The sequence below is a fragment of the Anomalospiza imberbis genome, chromosome 13, assembly GCF_031753505.1.
Source record: "Anomalospiza imberbis isolate Cuckoo-Finch-1a 21T00152 chromosome 13, ASM3175350v1, whole genome shotgun sequence".
Classification (NCBI taxonomy): Eukaryota; Metazoa; Chordata; class Aves; order Passeriformes; family Viduidae; genus Anomalospiza; species Anomalospiza imberbis.
Genome location: NC_089693.1, coordinates 1,411,268 through 1,425,787, shown reverse-complemented (window position 1 = coordinate 1,425,787; position 14,520 = coordinate 1,411,268). Strand labels below are relative to the sequence as shown.

The following is a 14,520-nucleotide window of genomic DNA, read 5'->3' as shown; positions in this document are numbered from 1 at the left end:
GCCATATTGTCTGCCATATTCTTGTTAGTCTTGGGCCCATTTAAATATTTATCTCCTTTTATTTCTCCATTATGCTTCAAATGTTCATTTACCAATGAATTATAGGCCACTGTTCTGTCATTCATTTGTCCTAGCCAAGCTTTTAGTCCATACTAATCCTGGATTCTGAATCCATGAGCACCAACTCCTTAATCCTTGGGTGCTGCACCAAAGGCTGTCACATTTGGGGAAAGGTTTTAGGGAATTCCAGCACGTGAGGTAAATGTGAGCATATATAATATATAGATTTGTTTATGGATTTCTTTATGGAAGAGCTAGGATGAATCAAAGCCTTGAAGGTATTTTTCTTTTTAAATAATGCCACTTAACACATCTAGTACCAGTTTTATTACATAGCAGTTTATCCCAGCAAATTGGGTTATGGCATTATATGCAAGGAAAAGGCAAATCCAGACTGCCAGGCAGTTACCTTGGTGATTTTCCTATGGCAAACCATGCTGGAAGTTGTTATTTCCATGCCAAATTCCTCTTGTGGGTGAATGCCACAGGCAGACTCTTAGCTAAGACCATTACATGGATGGGCGTCTCCAAGATGAGCTCACAGCGGGAGTCACCATCCCCCAAATCCCAAGATTGCATTTCCCAGCTGTTCTGGGCTGGTGTTGAGCAGGATTCGCTCCTGCCACCCCAGAGCCAGCTGTGGGATCGATCCACTTTGGAAGTGGGAATGAAAAGCCACTAATTAAACTCCTTTCTCCTCCAGGAGATCCACGACTCTGGCTCTGCTGCTCCCCTTGCACTGATTTATTTGATTTATTTGCTGTACCTCCAGTCCCCCCTGGAGCTGGTGGCTCCATCCTGTGCACTCTGAAGGGCAGCACTGGTGGATTGGATCCCAAGAGAATTCCTTTCCAATTCCAGGTGGGGTGATTGAAGCCTTCCCATCCTCGGGCAGCGTCACCAACCTGACGGTGGATCTGCTGATAGAGCCCACGGGGGAGGTGACACTGCTGTCATCTGGAGATCAGCTCCATGCTGAGGGGCCCCTCAGATCTTCTGGCACCACCATCCCACAGCGTTCCGTGGATCCTGAGGTTCTTAAAGCTCTCTGCTTGAAAATTGGGGAGGTCTGTAAATCCAAAGGAGTGCTTGGCTACTTCTCCGTGGACTTTGTGGCTTTCACCCATCCCCAAACGAGGGAGCAGCAGGTGAGTGGGGCAGGTTTGTTACCTCACCCTGTCTCCCTGAGACTGAGAAATTCCAACTTTCCCATAGAACTCCAAAAAATATCAGGAGAAAGCTTTGCCTTTTGGAACAAACAATTTCCAGACTCGGGGGCATGTAAGCTGAGGGAAGCAGGGGGGTATTCTCGCAGCACCAAATGTAGACCTGAGGCATCTCCTTGTTTTTCCCTCTCCTGACATTGTTTTCTTCTGGAATCTTCACTGAGGACCTCAGTGTTTAGGATGTGTTTGACTGTAAAAGGGAACATCCCTGGATTTTAAGGCTGTGGGGAGCTGGGGAACTTTGAAGTTTTTGGGAACTGACAGCACTGTAAGGGCGGCTGTGGTGAACCAGAGACTCAGAATAATCATGGAATCATGGAATGATTTGGGTAGGGAGGAACCTTAAAAATAATCTCATTCCAACCCCTCACCTTCCACTATCCCAGGTTTCTCCAAACTCCCTCCAGCCTGGCCTTGGACACTTGCAGGGGTCCAGGGGCTGCCACAGCTTCTCTGGGCACCTGAGCCAGGGCCTGGCCCTCACAGTAGTTTGTGAGCTCTGGAAGTCAGGTCCCAGTTACATTTGACTCCCAAAGTGGATGTGCACAGGCATTGTAATCACAACTCTGGGTGAGCCGTACTGGACAAGTTCCGTGGAAAGTTCTTTAAAAAGATGAAGGGATGACATTGTCACCCACGGAAACCCATGGGAGCTCTGCCAATTGCTCCACTCAGGCCAGGAGGTCACTGAAATGCAGGAGTGCTTCCTGGATTATTAAGGTTGTGACATTTCCTGGCACAAACAAGGACACATTAAATCATTTAGTGATTCTTGTGGCTTCTTGGAATTCCTCTCTGTTCCATCTTGGTTTTCTTCCCTTGTTACCAGCTAATTTTTACCTTAACATTTCCTATGTTTATCAGCATGTACCACAACTTTAACATTATTTAAGCACAGGTTTTTAAATTTAACTGGATGTGGAGGCAATTAACGAGGCCATCTGTCTTGGGAGAGAGAGATCACACAAAGGCTTGTGTTCCTGAAAGCACCGTTTTTTTTGGCAAGCAAGAAATCCTATCAGCCCCTTGGAACATTTGCTCACTCCTTTCACAAGTGCCCCCTTGAATGCAGTAGGTGGGAGGCTCAGATGCATTTCCTGCAAGGACAGGATACTCAGGAATTCTTTCCAAGTGTGTTTTACAGAAAATGCTGATCTTTGGAGCACTAGGAGAAAAGGATGGATAAGGAACAACGTGTGCTGTCACACAGCTCAGTGGGAGGTCAGAGCCTTGGCTGCCACAAGATCCAAGGGGCAGGGAAAGCTGGGACTCCACACAATTCCCTGCTTGCCTCGGGAATTTGTTTCCATCTCAGTTTCAGGCACCTGTGCCTTGATGCTGAGGAAAAGGGAGATGGAGACGCTGTTTTCACTGTCTTGGGGAAGAAGTGGAGGTGCATCATTTGGAGTGAATCCCTTTGAGTGATTCCCACTTTATTTTCCACAATGATCGTTCCAAGCAAAGCCCTGGCCCCTCAGAGTGAAATCCTGCCCAGACTGCCAGATCCCAGCTGGGAGCTGCACCCAAATAAATCCACTGGACTGAGTGGGAATATTTAAACACATCGACTTCCTTACATAATAATTTGGAGAAGCAGGATCCTAAGCCACCTTTTCCATGGGTCTGATGGCTTTTGCACAGCCCCAGCCTCTCCCAACAGTAGTGAGGGAATAATTAATCGGATAAAGTGCTGGGGTTGGACACTTCCCCCAGCATCCCAAGGTCTCTCCAGACAGAACATAACACATTTTTATGTCCTCTTTTCCAACAAGAGCCACGGTGTTGACATCAACCATCTCCCAGCCCTATATCCAGCAGGACAGAGGAGTTGCAGAGCCCTAAACCTGGAGTTTTTGGGCGAGCCCCAGCCCATGCCAGCAGCTGCCACGAGATGGCAGGCGGATGAGAGCCTGCCAGCGCCGCGCCAATCAATCCTCCTGCAGGTTTCAAAAGCCATAAAAGCCACTCTCTTTCCAACGCCCCAGCTGCATTAATATTTTACTAATTGGCATTTTTACGGTATCACTCAAGCACTCCTTTCAAACTAGCGCGGGTGCTCTTCACAATAACGCAGCCGTCGATAGCAGCAGCAGATAAAACAGTTAAACCAGAGAGAGCCGAGCTGTAATTTAGTAACTCTTTAAGAATTTATGTTTCCTTCCCTTCTCAAGTTTACCTTCTAAAGCTGAAGCGTTTTTATGGAAGCTGTAAAGAATTCCAGCATAATTGTGACTTTATTCACTGGAGATGTCTTCAGCACAAAGCGCTGGCCCTGAAGCTGTGTGTGCCGAAGGAGAATCCCCTGGAAGCAAATGTTTCCTGGGATAAAGAGCCAGCAAGTCTTGCAGGATGTATTTCTAACTATTTTTTTTTTTCCATTGGTGGGATTCTGGAGAGTCCTAATCTCTTCTGTGTTTAGCTTGATCTAAAACCAGTCTTAAATCTATCTAAAATCTTAACTACTGCCTCTACCTTTGGACTCTGAAAATCAAATATCACTTCTAGGCTGTTTTGTTCCAGCTTAATTTCTGAACATAAATTCTGAAAATCCCCACATTTCAGATGAAAACTCCTTGTGTTCTGCTCTTTTTCCATGGAATCCTGTCAGGATTTGACACCCCCAATCATAAATGTGTACAGTTTCCATCCGCGCCCTTATTGTGTATGCTCAGAAAATGGGGATGGGCCCAATAATAGATGTTTGTTAATCTGTAGGATTGTACCATTCTTTACTTAAACTTCGCCTTTGCACAGGTCATCTCCTAAGAGCTCCTGATTTACTGGAGGAGATGATTTATGTGGCCAGACCCCTTGTCCAGGCCCCGTGTTCTCCCATTTCTGTAGCAGCACAAAGGGGATTTAAAGGACATTTTTGTGTTTCCATGGCAAAAGGGAATCCCCTGCTAGGATAAAGCTGGAAAATCTTGTGCCATCTGATCCTTCTTCCTTTCTCCCCCGCGTCAGGGATGTTCTGGGACACATCCAGGGCAGGAGGGGACATGGCCACAACCACTCAGAGAGTCCTGAGCCAGGAAAACAGTCCTTGGGGGTGATCCCAGCTGGCACCAAGGAGTGACCATTTGGCTGCTCTGAGTTCCAACAGGGGTGGTTCAGCCCCAGGCTCAGGGATGAAAGGAGGTGGACAGGTGGCTTCCAGCCATGTTTGCCTTCCTCCTCCTCCTTCTCCTCCTCCTCCCCACACCTTATACTGGAAAATGCAAAATATTACAATGACTTTACCTAAGGAGGACATGAAGCCTAAGGAGGTTTTGGAGCTCTCCTTTGTTACAGCAGGGGAGGGGATGGACACCTTCCTTCATCCCCCCTGTAGATCCAAACTCTTCATTTTGTAGGCAGCAGCAGAAATTGGGCTGAGATTATGAAACCATGCCCAAAAACTGTTTAATCCCCTCTGGGTGCAAACAGAAACTCCTTAAACCAGTATTTGATCAATCTCATCATTTCCAGCACAAGGTTGCCCTGCTAAAAGCTTTTTCAGTTCTTCTCTGCTCTCCCAGCCCCTTCCTTGGGCAAGCTGGAGCCATTCCCTGGAGCAGGGGGTCCAGGAGAGCTCTGTCCTTCCCAGAACAGCTCCTGGGCACGTGCCAGCGGGCACTGGAGCCAGCCTGGCATGCTGGGGCTTTGTTTAGATGGTGTGAAATGGATCTCACAAGTAATTAATGGGTTTTTATCTCCATCTGAAATGAAAACAATGTCATTTGCTCGTGTTTTAACTGTAGGCACTGACCAGGTGGGAGCTGGGGAGTAACTCCTGCCCCACACCTGGTAGGGTTTGTGTGAATCCCTGGGAGGGGAATGGATTTATCCACTGCTGATGGCTGCTTAGCTTTGCCAGGCTGCTTTGTTAATGTTGTATCTGCTGTGAAATCCTCAGCCCATTCCCTGCATTTTGCTCTGGGACTCACTGCAGTCACAGGGATGTTTTGGCTTAACCTTTTTTATGGTCCCCTTTCAGTCCAGCTGCCTCCTGCAGCTCTCTTTGTGCTCAGCAAAGCTTCCAGGTGTGGATTTTGAGGTCAGGTGTAATATCAGGGTCTGGATTAAAAGCAAACACTTCACTTGGAGCCAGTGAACAGCCCTCAGATAGCCAAGATTTTCAGTCCCTGGTTCCCTCACGCAGCTCTGCCACTTCTTTCTGTGGGCAAAGCTTTCATTGAGAGTGTAAAATCCAGCTCACACAGGATCTAGGACGTATTGACACAGATTTGTTGATAATATTTATCAAAATTAATGGAACACTCCCACAATGTGAATAGTTTATAATTATTATTTGGCCCATTGAAAAGGTTGGCACACAGTGGAAAAGGAGAAATGGACAGCACAGCTCTTCCTGTCTCGCAGAAGTGATGATAAACAATAAATTATTGAAGAAAATTAAGTATTATAATTGGGGAACATTCCCCTATTACTAAGTAAAGCCAGCCATTAGCATCCAATTTGCATTTTAGACCGTGCAGCAGGAAATATTTAAGTTGACAAATAGGATATTTAATACAGCAACAGATACTTGGCAGTTAGACATTAACAACTGTTACTGGGCTGATTTATTCCCCATTATCCAAAGGGCATTACTCTGTGCATATGATTCTGAAATTAACTCCAGTTTTCCAAGAGGCCTTGGCTGCCTGACCCCTTAATATCCTTATAATGAGTCCATTTACCATTCCAGGGCTGAGGCAAGTTGTTCACTGGGAGATTTGTTTTAAGGGGTCCTCTGTAGGGCAGCTCTTGGTGTGTGGGAACATTTCTCACAGGCAGGGTAGGCACAGGGATTTTTTTAAGTGGGAAAAACTCCTGGGAAAACCAAGCTCTGGTTATTGGGGTGGAGGAGCCTTGCAGAAGCAATCCGTGGTGCTTCCCTCAGCCTCCCTGAAAGATTATTTCTGAAGTTACAGAAGAGTTCTGGTTGTTCCTGTTTGGAAGTGGTTTGTGGAATCACAGAATCCTGGAAAGGTTTGGGTGGGAAGGGACTCTAAATCCCACCCCATCCCCCCCTGCATGGCAGGGACACCTTCCACCATCCCAGGCTGCTCCAAGCTCATCCAGCCTGGCCTGGGACACTGCCAGGGATCCAGGGACAGCCCCAGCTGCTCTGGGCACCTGTGCCAGGGCCTGCCCGCCCTCACAGGCAGGAATTCTTTCCTCACATCTTCATCACTGCCAGCCCTGCCCCAGCACCAGGGAGCCAAAAGCAGGAATGCCAACACAGAGGACAAAACCAGGCAGAGATGTTCCTTCACAATTGCTGGATTTTGCTCTTCTTGTTGTTCTTTTTGATTTATTTGAATGCTCCTTTTTGGTTTTTGATTAGGTGTGGGCAACAGACCTTGACCTTTGCTACAGTGACCAGCTGGCCCTGAGTCAGCTCCTGGTGTACCTGACAGATGGAAATCTGGATTGTGGCTCCAGCATCCTGCAAGCACCTCTGGGAGCAAAGGAAAGCAAAAGCAAAGGGCTTCAGCACGAGGGGACAAAACCTGTAAGCAGTGGTGTGTTCCCAAATAGAGCCATTCATGGAACCATTCCCAGCTCCTGTTCTGTTCTAGAGGAGCTGAATCTGCTCCCTGCCGGTTTGAAACTGCTACTCTTGGGTTTTACCAGGTAGTGAAGGCATGGGCTAAGAGCACAGCAGGAGTTAAAGTGGAACAGTCTCCTCCCTAGAAGTGCCCAAGGCCAGGCTGGACGGGGCTTGCTGCACCCTGGGATGTCCCAGGTGTCCCTGCCCATGGCAGGGGGTGGAATGGGATCAGCTTCAAGGCTCCTTCCCACCCAAACATCCTGGAAAATGGGAAGAAAGGTCTTTAGAAAAGTCAGTCTAAGAAGTGTCTGTCTGTGTACATACACGTATGGATAGAAAACAAAACCTCTGCCATATTTTGACAGAAGATTCACAGCTCCCTTTTTTCCATCCATAGAGGAGGGAATGTATCACCATTCCTAAAATGTCATGGAGCTGTAATTTAGAGGTTAACGAGCTCTTGATCCATTGTTCCCGTCAAGCAACCACTTTTAGTTGGAGAGAAGTAAATTAGATCTGATTAGTCCCAGTAGTCCAAGTTTTAGAAATGAAAAGTAATCAACTAGCAACATTTTTAAAATTAAAATTCTGTCAGAATTAACATAAATTGTTATTAGATGCTTTATTTTTAATTCTTTCTCTATTTCTGAGATTTTTATCTCCTGAAGAGTTAACCACAAGACTGCAGTCTCCCAGGGAAAGAGAAAAAGAAACAAACCAAGAGACAAATGCTTTTACTGCACATGATCTGTAATGAATGATTAAGTAAAACACTTTGTGTAAAATTATGATGTTAATAATGATTCTGTCCCTTTTAATTTATTAGATATTCTCCATGCTGGTAGGGCTGATTTTGATAAAACGGAGCAGCCCCGCAGTTTGTGCGAGGATTTTATTTTTAGAACTCCTTCTTTGAAAGAACAAATTTCCTAGATACTGCTGCTCCTGTAATTATGTACAAAACCAATCACTCATTATAGTTAGGATACATTATCTTCTAGACAGATGAGGCTAAATAAGCAACACATTAATAATTCATCCTGCAGTTCATTATGCATGTGTATGCATGCTTTGTAGCTGAAATAAGCACCTCATCAACCTGATGCCAACCCTTAAACAATAGTTCTGTGTTATTGCAGCCACATTCAAGTTTACGCTTGTTAAACTGCTGCTTGGATTATTTTATCAAGCATTCATTTATTTGTGGTCCCCTACTGCAGAGAAACAGATTTTGGAAGCTCCTTTTTTAAGTTAATGACTTGAGCAATGGGTGTTATTAATTCTCAGAATATTATAAACATGATTAATTTTCAGGCAGAGATGTATTAGATCAGGATTTCAGCTATGTCAACTTAAATGAGTCAATGTCAAAACAAATATCATTTTAGGGAAAATACTGTAAATTACAGGCTTTGATGTGCAGTGTCCCTGCTCCCAGGGACATTAAAATAACACCAGGAAAGCCCTGGTTTAGAGCAGCTCTGCTCAGAGCTCCTCAAAGCAACGTCTCTGTTCTTCTGGCACTGGTGAGAGTTTAAACTTGATGCAGCACCGACCTTTATCCAAGGGGGAGAGAGGGCAAGGTCAGTGGGAATAAATATTGGGAATAAATTCCTCCCTGGGAGGATGGGCAGGCCCTGGCACAGGTGCCCAGAGGAGCTGTGGCTGCCCCTGGATCTCTGGAATGTCCAAGGACAGGTTGGATTCAGTTGTCTCACAGGGCTCAGTGACCACTGAAGCTGTGAAAACACCAAAATGTGGTTCATAAAGAGCAATTCTGTGGATCTGATCTATCAAACAGGGGTTTGTGGAAGTGTCTGTGTCCAGCAGAGCCTGTGAGGAGCAGGGGTTCCTCCAAATGGAGCCTTACTCCACACTGAGTTCACTGGCAAGAAGCCATTTACGGAATCACAGAATTCCCAGCATGGTTTGGGTTGGAAGGGACCTTTAAGCTTATCCCATTCCACCCCTGCCATGGCAGGGACACCTTCCACTGTCCCAGGCTGCTCCAAGCCCTGTCCAACCTGACTTTGGGCACTGCCAGGGATCCAGGGGCAGCCCCAGCTGCTCTGGAAAATCCATTCTGGAAAATCAGGGCCTCCCCACCATCACAGGGGGCACTTTTTTCCCAATATCCCACCTAACCCCACCCTCTATCAGTTTGAAGCCATTTCTTGTCCTGTCCCTCCATCCCTTGTGAAAAGTCAGTCAGTAATTTAGCATTTAGCTGTTGGGCTCTGGTATGAGCTGGTGTGACAGTGAGCAATCCTGGGTGAAAAGTCAGTAATTTAGCATTTAGCTGTTGGGCTCTGGTATGAGCTGGTGTGAAAATGAGGGATCTTGGGTGAAAAGTCAGTATTTAGCATTTAGCTGTTGGGCTCTGGTATGAACTGGGGTGCCAATGAGCAATCCTGGGTTGTTCTCTGCAGCCTGCCCCCAGCAGCCCCTGGTGTGCTGTGGCCAGCAGCCAGCTGAGGCATTCCAGCCTCTCAGGGATCTCCTACAACCTCCTCCTCCACATGTGCAAAGCTCGTGGGATTGGATTTGACCTCCAGGTATGAGCAGGAAAGATGAGGAGATGTGATATTCGTTCTGCAGAGTTGTTGTGCTTGTAAATTCTTCTATGATAAAGCCACTTCTAGCAATGTAAATCATAAATCATGGAATTGTTAGGGTTGAAAAAGACTTCTAACATCATCCAACCATCAACCCACCACCCCCATGTTCACCACTAAACCATGTCCTCAAGTGCCACATACACCTGTTTTTCTTTCAATTAAAGTGTGTGTAAGACTTTTAGGGGTTAACCTGCTTCTTGATAAAAATAACTGTGTAAGGAGATCATTTTAAAGATACTTTTGACCGTCTCTTACTGCTTTGGAACCCAAATATTTACTGTGGAATAAACTCTGCTGCATTTATTGTATTCCCTACAATAAGTTAGAGCAATCATCTTTTTAAACTTAGCAAGAATTCCTTACACACAGTTCCAAACCAGCCCTCCTTAGTTTGGCTGTGTACTTACTGTAACACATTCAATACAATTCCCACTATTTTGGGAATTAATAAAGCAATTTTGTCTTAATTAACAGGAAAAACAGGGAACAGTTTTTGTGTTGTATGAAGACCAGAAGCGACACAGCCTGGGAATGATGTAAGTGTGGAGTGTCCCTAACCCAGGGTGACAAAGAGCTGGGGACACCCTGGGACACAGACTGGGAATGATGGAAGTGTGACTGTCCCTAACCCAGGGTGACAAAGAGCTGGGGACACTCAGGGACACAGATTGGGAATGATGGAAGTGTGGAGTGTCCCTAGTCCAGGGTGACAAAGAGCTGGGGACACTGGACACAGACTGGGAATGATGGAAATGTGGGCTGTCCCTAACCCAGGGTGACAAAGAGCTGGGGACACAGATTGGGAATGATGGAAATGTGGGCTGTCCCTAACCCAGGGTGACAAAGAGCTGGGGACACCCTGGGACACAGCCTGGGGATGATGGAAGTGTGACTGTCCCTAACCCAGGGTGACAAAGAGCTGGGGACACTGGACACAGACTGGGAATGATGGAAATGTGGGCTGTCCCTAACCCAGGGTGACAAAGAGCTGGGGACACCCTGGGACACAGATTGGGAATGATGGAAGTGTGGAGTGTCCCTAAGCCAGGGTGACAAAGAGCTGGGGACACCCTGGGACACAGCCTGGGAATGATGGAAGTGTGACTGTCCCTAAGCCAGGGTGACAAAGAGCTGGGGACACCCTGGGTGTGCAGGGAGTGACAAAGGCCAGGGAGGGAATGAACAGCCTGTCACCTCCTGCTCACAGAAGTGCCCTGACTTCTCCCAGGACTGGCCTTTGGGGGAGTTTTAGGGCAGATTTCAGCAATTCAGTGATAAAAGAAGGCCAGGACTGTGCTGAGCCCAGGGGCTGGAGGCACTGCAGGCTCAGGAGCTGCTGGGATTGGCTTCAGGAGAGCTGCATTCCTCTCGGGGCCCGGGTGTCGAGGTGACCCCGAGAGTGTAGAAGTCCTGGTTTCCCAGCCCGAGCAGCCAAAGGAGGAGTCTGGATGTGCAGGGTCGGCTTCTCCAGGTTGTTTATTTCCCCTTATCCAGAACATTCTCTCTGTGCCCTGCTGAGCTCTGTCCAGCAGGTCGGCCATGGCATTCTGTCTGTCCTCAGGGCGGTGTTCACATTTTATACCAAAAACTCCGTGTGCCACGTTTACAATAACGTGCCAATGTCTATCATTTCTGTTGGGCAGTGTGTCTGTACCTTAAACCAACAGAAAAGTGTCACCATCACACCAAGACATGGAGGGCAAGGAGAAGGAGAAGAAGGCCAGGACACGCCCAAATCCCTCCATCTTGTCCCCTGAACCCCATTCTAAAAACCCCAAAATTCTACTTTTCCACCCTGTGTTAACTCAACTACCACACCACTCAAACCCTTGTGGCTTGTAATCCCTCACACAGAGTTGGCAGCTTTTTCCACGGGCTAAAATGGAAGCCACGGGTGTTTTTGACTTGGTGCCAAGGTCTCCGAGCCCCCTGCCAGGGTCTGGAGACAGCCAGGGCAGCCAGAGGGATGTGCTGGGTTCCCACACATTCCCTTCAGCAGCAATCTGCCCCATGGATTAGCACAGCCTTACTCTTACAGGCAACACTATTAAAAACCTGACTTCCAGGAGGCAAAGGAGGGTGAAATTTAATGCCTTTTTATACTGTTCTTGCCCAAGTTTCCTGCCAAAATAGGATGTAATGCGTGAGGAGCTGAAGCGTTGTGCTCTCAGCCTGTTCCGTATTCCTTTGATGCTGCAGCCATTTCATTAATGACCTGGATAACAAAACAGCTTCTTCAAGTGCTGGATGTGCCTGCAAGTGTTCTGAAGGGCAGGAAGAGAATTCAAAATGATCTCCACAAATTGAAGGAACAATATGAGAAATAGAATTAGGTTTGGTTGGAACCAGGTGGAAGAAATTACATTTAGAGAGCAGTAATGAATATGAGGAGCAAGGAGGTTTTGGGAACAGGATCTGTGAATTAAACAATGTCATGATCCTGTGGAAAAAGATAAACAGTGTATCCTGGGAGATGCTGGAAGAAATCCTGCTGTTCTGTGAGAGGGAAGCAATGAAAATGTTTAGAGTTCTGGAGAGCATGACTGACATGGAAAGACTAAAAAGGAGAGGGAGGGCAGAAATGGGATCTGCTAACCATCTCCCAGCACAGAAAAAGCCTCTGCAGGAAGGGAAAATCTGATTTTTTGGTAGTAGGACAAGAAGAAATAAACTCAACTTGCAACAAAGAGGATTCCTGTTGTCTGCCATCACATTTCCAGAGCAATTTCATAGCCTTAATTGGGAAATAATTTCAAGATTGCAGGAGTTGGAGCTTATGAAATAACTGAAATACCTGAAACATCTCTGAGAATTACCCATTTTATTCCATCAGAGATCTGTGGTTGATTCCAGTGAATGAGGCACATTATTCCTTAGTGTAATTCCCTGTTCCATAAGGTGTGGAGAGTCTGTGTGGACCACTGGGAAACCAAAGCCGCAACAATCCAAGGAATGTTGATCCTGCTGAAATGTCTTTCCCCAATTTTAGGCTGAAGCAAGTTTTTCCCAAGTGATGTGAGTGTTTCAAGTGTTCTGCTGCCTCAGTCCTTCCTCAGCAGTCACCTCTTATTTGGAGTAGCTGAAACCTCTCTTCTTACTTTTGCTAAGTTGATTAATAAAAATTATTTATTACACAAATCCTTTCCGTTGACAAGTTAAAATGGAGCCTCATCTTTCATATCTCCCTGAAGATTTTCACCTTGTGAGATTGAAAATCCTCATTAAATTCCAGCACCAGGCAGGCACAAATGAGAGGGCGATTGTTTTGGAGCATGTGAAGGGAATCATTGGTAAACTCATTTGTTTGGATATCATTAACAGAACAATCGGAGAGGATCTCCAGGGGGTCCTCCTGACCTTTGCTCGCAATCTCTTCATCATCCATCAAGAAATATCAGCACCTAATATGCAAGGCGAGACCAATTTTAAGGTGAGGTGTTAATTAACTAACGATCCTGGTTAATTTCTGTACAAGGCCTGCAAATACCTCATGCTGGATCATAAACAAGTGCTAAACCATTCCTTTTTTATCACTGGCTGTGTGTGGTTTACAGTGTCTGGGTCAGTGCAGTGGGTCTCCCACGGAACCCGTTAGTTAAATTTAAGTTTGAAACTTTTGCTTTGAAAAGAGACATCCTTGAGCGTGAAATTATTTGTAATCTAATGCTCCTGAGTGTCCTTTGGAAGAGCAAAGGAGCTGTTGGCACTGCCTCACACAGTTCTGTCACAATTGCCTGCTTTATTTTAAAGGGACACCGTCGAGGTAAGAATCTTAAATTAGAAACAAATCTCTCAGTTGATAATAACTGCTTGGATTATTAACACTCATTTCTTTTAAGCAGGCAGCCACTAATCCATTCCTTCCCATCCCTCAGCCCACCATCCATCTCCCAAGTGGATTTGGTTCCCAGTTTTCTCTGCTGTTTGAAGGTGCCCGTCCCTGGATGCTCCAGAGGGGGAGGACAAAGCACAGGGGCTCACCCTGGGGAGGTTCCCCCGCCTTGCAGCCAGAACCAGCAAAGCAATCCTCAGCCCAGCCCCGTGCCCGGGAACAAGCCCTCCTCACAAAGCTGCTTTTCTACTCCACAGAATGGCTCAGCTGCCCACAGGGACTCCTTTTGCTGAGCTGCATCACCTTTAACTTTATAAAAACTTCCCATGATCCTGGGTGTGTTTTGTGAAAGGTGAAGGGGAACTCTGAGTTAGATTTGTATCTTCAGTCGTGTCACATAATTGAGAGCAGATTTTTTCACCCTGACTGGATTTTCCAGTAGAGTGTGAAATGACAGATTTTGGGGAAGACATAATTAAATTTCAACATGTTACAGAATAAACAACAACAACAACAACAAAAAAAAATCCCATTTTTCCATATGAGGGAATGAAAAGCAACCACTGAGGAAAAATAAAAAAGAGTATTTTCCTCCATTGTGCATGAACATATGTGAAATAAAACACCTGTTAGTTAATTAGGAGTACAAATTGTATTTTTATTTACCTGGGATTTGTACATATTTACTAATAATTCCCCCAAGTGTCTCCAAAGTAATATTAAATTTAATTGGTGCATCCTGTCCCGTGTAACCCTGTTACCTCTTCAAGGCAGGCGCTGCCAGCTGTGCACCCTGGCTGCTGGATTCCATTATAATGTCCATTAAATAACTTGTATTCCTGGAATCTGTTACAGATGGCAATTCAAGATATTGAAGCAATTCTAGGAGCTACAGCAGAAAACAAACTGAGATTGGAAGAAGAGCAACCTTGGGAAGCAGATGCTCTGAAAGAATAGTTAACAGAAAATGTTCAAGTGCCTCATTCCTTATGCTTCTGGAAATGCTTCCTCATCTGTAAGAACAGGTTTGGTTTTCCTTCTGAGCTGGTGTGTGAAGTACCATTAACTGAGACAGAAAATCTCTGTGGTTCCTGCCTGTGGCATTGGGAGCATCCCACCTTTCTTGCTGGAAAGCACAGGATCATCCTCATGCTCCTCATGTCCCTGTTGTCATTCCTGAAGTTCAGCACGTGGGTTAAAAATCTTATTAATGGGGTCATGCTGCCTTTGTCACTGACTCAGAGC

General features: G+C 46.0%; 1 protein-coding gene and 1 long non-coding RNA gene across 2 annotated transcripts in view; one reads left to right on the top strand and one right to left on the bottom strand.

Moving 5' to 3' along the window:
• Window positions 1-14,318, top strand: part of IQCH (IQ motif containing H) — a gene marked incomplete at its 5' end in the record, with an annotated part of 51,519 nt that extends 37,201 nt beyond the window's left edge. The window contains 6 exons of the mRNA XM_068203367.1: window positions 922-1,208; window positions 6,619-6,786; window positions 9,255-9,380; window positions 9,918-9,979; window positions 12,765-12,873; window positions 14,131-14,318. Of these exons, the coding sequence (XP_068059468.1) occupies window positions 922-1,208; window positions 6,619-6,786; window positions 9,255-9,380; window positions 9,918-9,979; window positions 12,765-12,873; window positions 14,131-14,232 (854 nt within the window). The remainder of the gene's footprint in view (window positions 1-921; window positions 1,209-6,618; window positions 6,787-9,254; window positions 9,381-9,917; window positions 9,980-12,764; window positions 12,874-14,130) is intronic.
• The window catches only part of LOC137481673 (uncharacterized), a 358,787-nt gene that overhangs the window by 149,089 nt on the left and 195,178 nt on the right, over window positions 1-14,520 (bottom strand). The window lies entirely within an intron of this gene.